This window comes from Garra rufa, chromosome 14 (genome assembly GCF_049309525.1).
Source record: "Garra rufa chromosome 14, GarRuf1.0, whole genome shotgun sequence".
NCBI classification, from domain to species: domain Eukaryota; kingdom Metazoa; phylum Chordata; class Actinopteri; order Cypriniformes; family Cyprinidae; genus Garra; species Garra rufa.
The window spans coordinates 15,067,762-15,069,146 of NC_133374.1; the positions used below are offsets into that span (position 1 = coordinate 15,067,762).

The 1,385-nt window shown below is 41.2% G+C and overlaps 1 protein-coding gene across 3 annotated transcripts in view; it reads left to right on the top strand.

Moving 5' to 3' along the window:
- The window catches only part of nf1a (neurofibromin 1a), a 130,867-nt gene extending 130,029 nt beyond the window's left edge, over positions 1-838 (top strand). For all 3 annotated transcript variants that reach the window (XM_073818490.1, XM_073818491.1, XM_073818492.1), the window contains one exon: positions 550-838. In XM_073818490.1, the coding sequence (XP_073674591.1) occupies positions 550-692 (143 nt within the window). In that variant the 3' untranslated portion in view covers positions 693-838. The remainder of the gene's footprint in view (positions 1-549) is intronic.
- The last annotated feature ends 547 nt before the right edge of the window (positions 839-1,385 follow it).

Below are 1,385 nucleotides of genomic sequence, written 5' to 3' on the forward strand. Positions count from 1 at the left end.
ATGACTGTTACCAAAAAACTTGATATTTTATTACAGAACCAAATTTTTTCTTTGTTGTATATTTTGGCATCACAATTCAAATTTAGTACCCAGCTAAGGCATCATAACCCAAAATTTAAAGCAGTGCTGCCTTAAAAATTACAAGTGTGAAATCTTAAAGACATAGAGTGTGAAAAGCCTTTTATAGTTTTTTCGTTTACTATATCTAGGAAATGTGAACCTGTGACAACAGTAATGCTGATATAGACCTAATAAGTTATACAAGAACAAAAGGAACATTTTAAAAGCGCACTTATGTCATCTCATCAAAGTTCACAGAATCCCTGCATGAGACTTTCTCCTCTGTGTGATATCGTAGTGCACTGAGACACCTACTGTTCAATTTGTGTATTTACAGCCAGTCTCCATGTCAAAGCATATGTCTGTGAAACCTGACCAAAGTGCTTTTATAAACATAAATTAAGATTGAAACTAATATTGAATTAAAGGTTTTAACTAAGAAACGGGCAACAGTTGTGAGCGGTTTTACATAACATCTTTCTCCCGCAGGCATCGACAAGGAGAACGTTGAGATTTCTCCCACCTCGAGTCTCTCCACCAGCGGGCGAGCGCGACACGGGTCAGCCAGCCAGGTACAGAAGCAGCGCAGTGCAGGCAGCTTCAAACGGCCAAGCATCAAAAAGATCGTCTGAGAAGATCTGAAGCCTTTCTACCTACTCCACGAATCCTTTTTGCTTTCCGTCGTCCAGTTAACAAGGTTCCTGCATCGAAGAACCGCTTAAGTGTTTGTTTGTTTTTTTTAATACCAGTTGAAGCTTGCCACACACTTGCCTAAACAAACTACTTCGGGAGAATGCACTGAACTCTCCGTGTTGCACTCAACTTGGGACTGACCACATTGAAATGCTAAATTGAGGCGCCCACTCTTCGTTTTGCACAAACTTGAGATTCTGTCCTCATCGAATCACATGAATGACAAACTGATCTGATCAACCACTACAGCAAACAGATGACCAACCGTGTGGAGACTCGCAGGCTCATTATCCTGGCCTGGCATTTGGCCTTTTTTCCATTTCGTCCCGGACGCGGGACGCGCGGCCTGTCCTGTCCTGATATCCACAGGCTTGAAATCTGGATCGCGATCCGAGATTATATGTGTACTATACTATTGACGATAATAACGATCACATGTTTTGGGTTCTTATTTTATCCATTGTGTGCCTTTGTCAGGGTTTTCAGCTGTGTATAGTTTGTAAAATAGGCAAGACCTTGCTAAGGAAGGGAAAACAGGTACTAATTCTGAAAACGTGTTGCGGCTTTAACATTTACCACATTGTCCATACGTGTAAACAGTACCACGTGACCATCAAATACGAGAATATCAT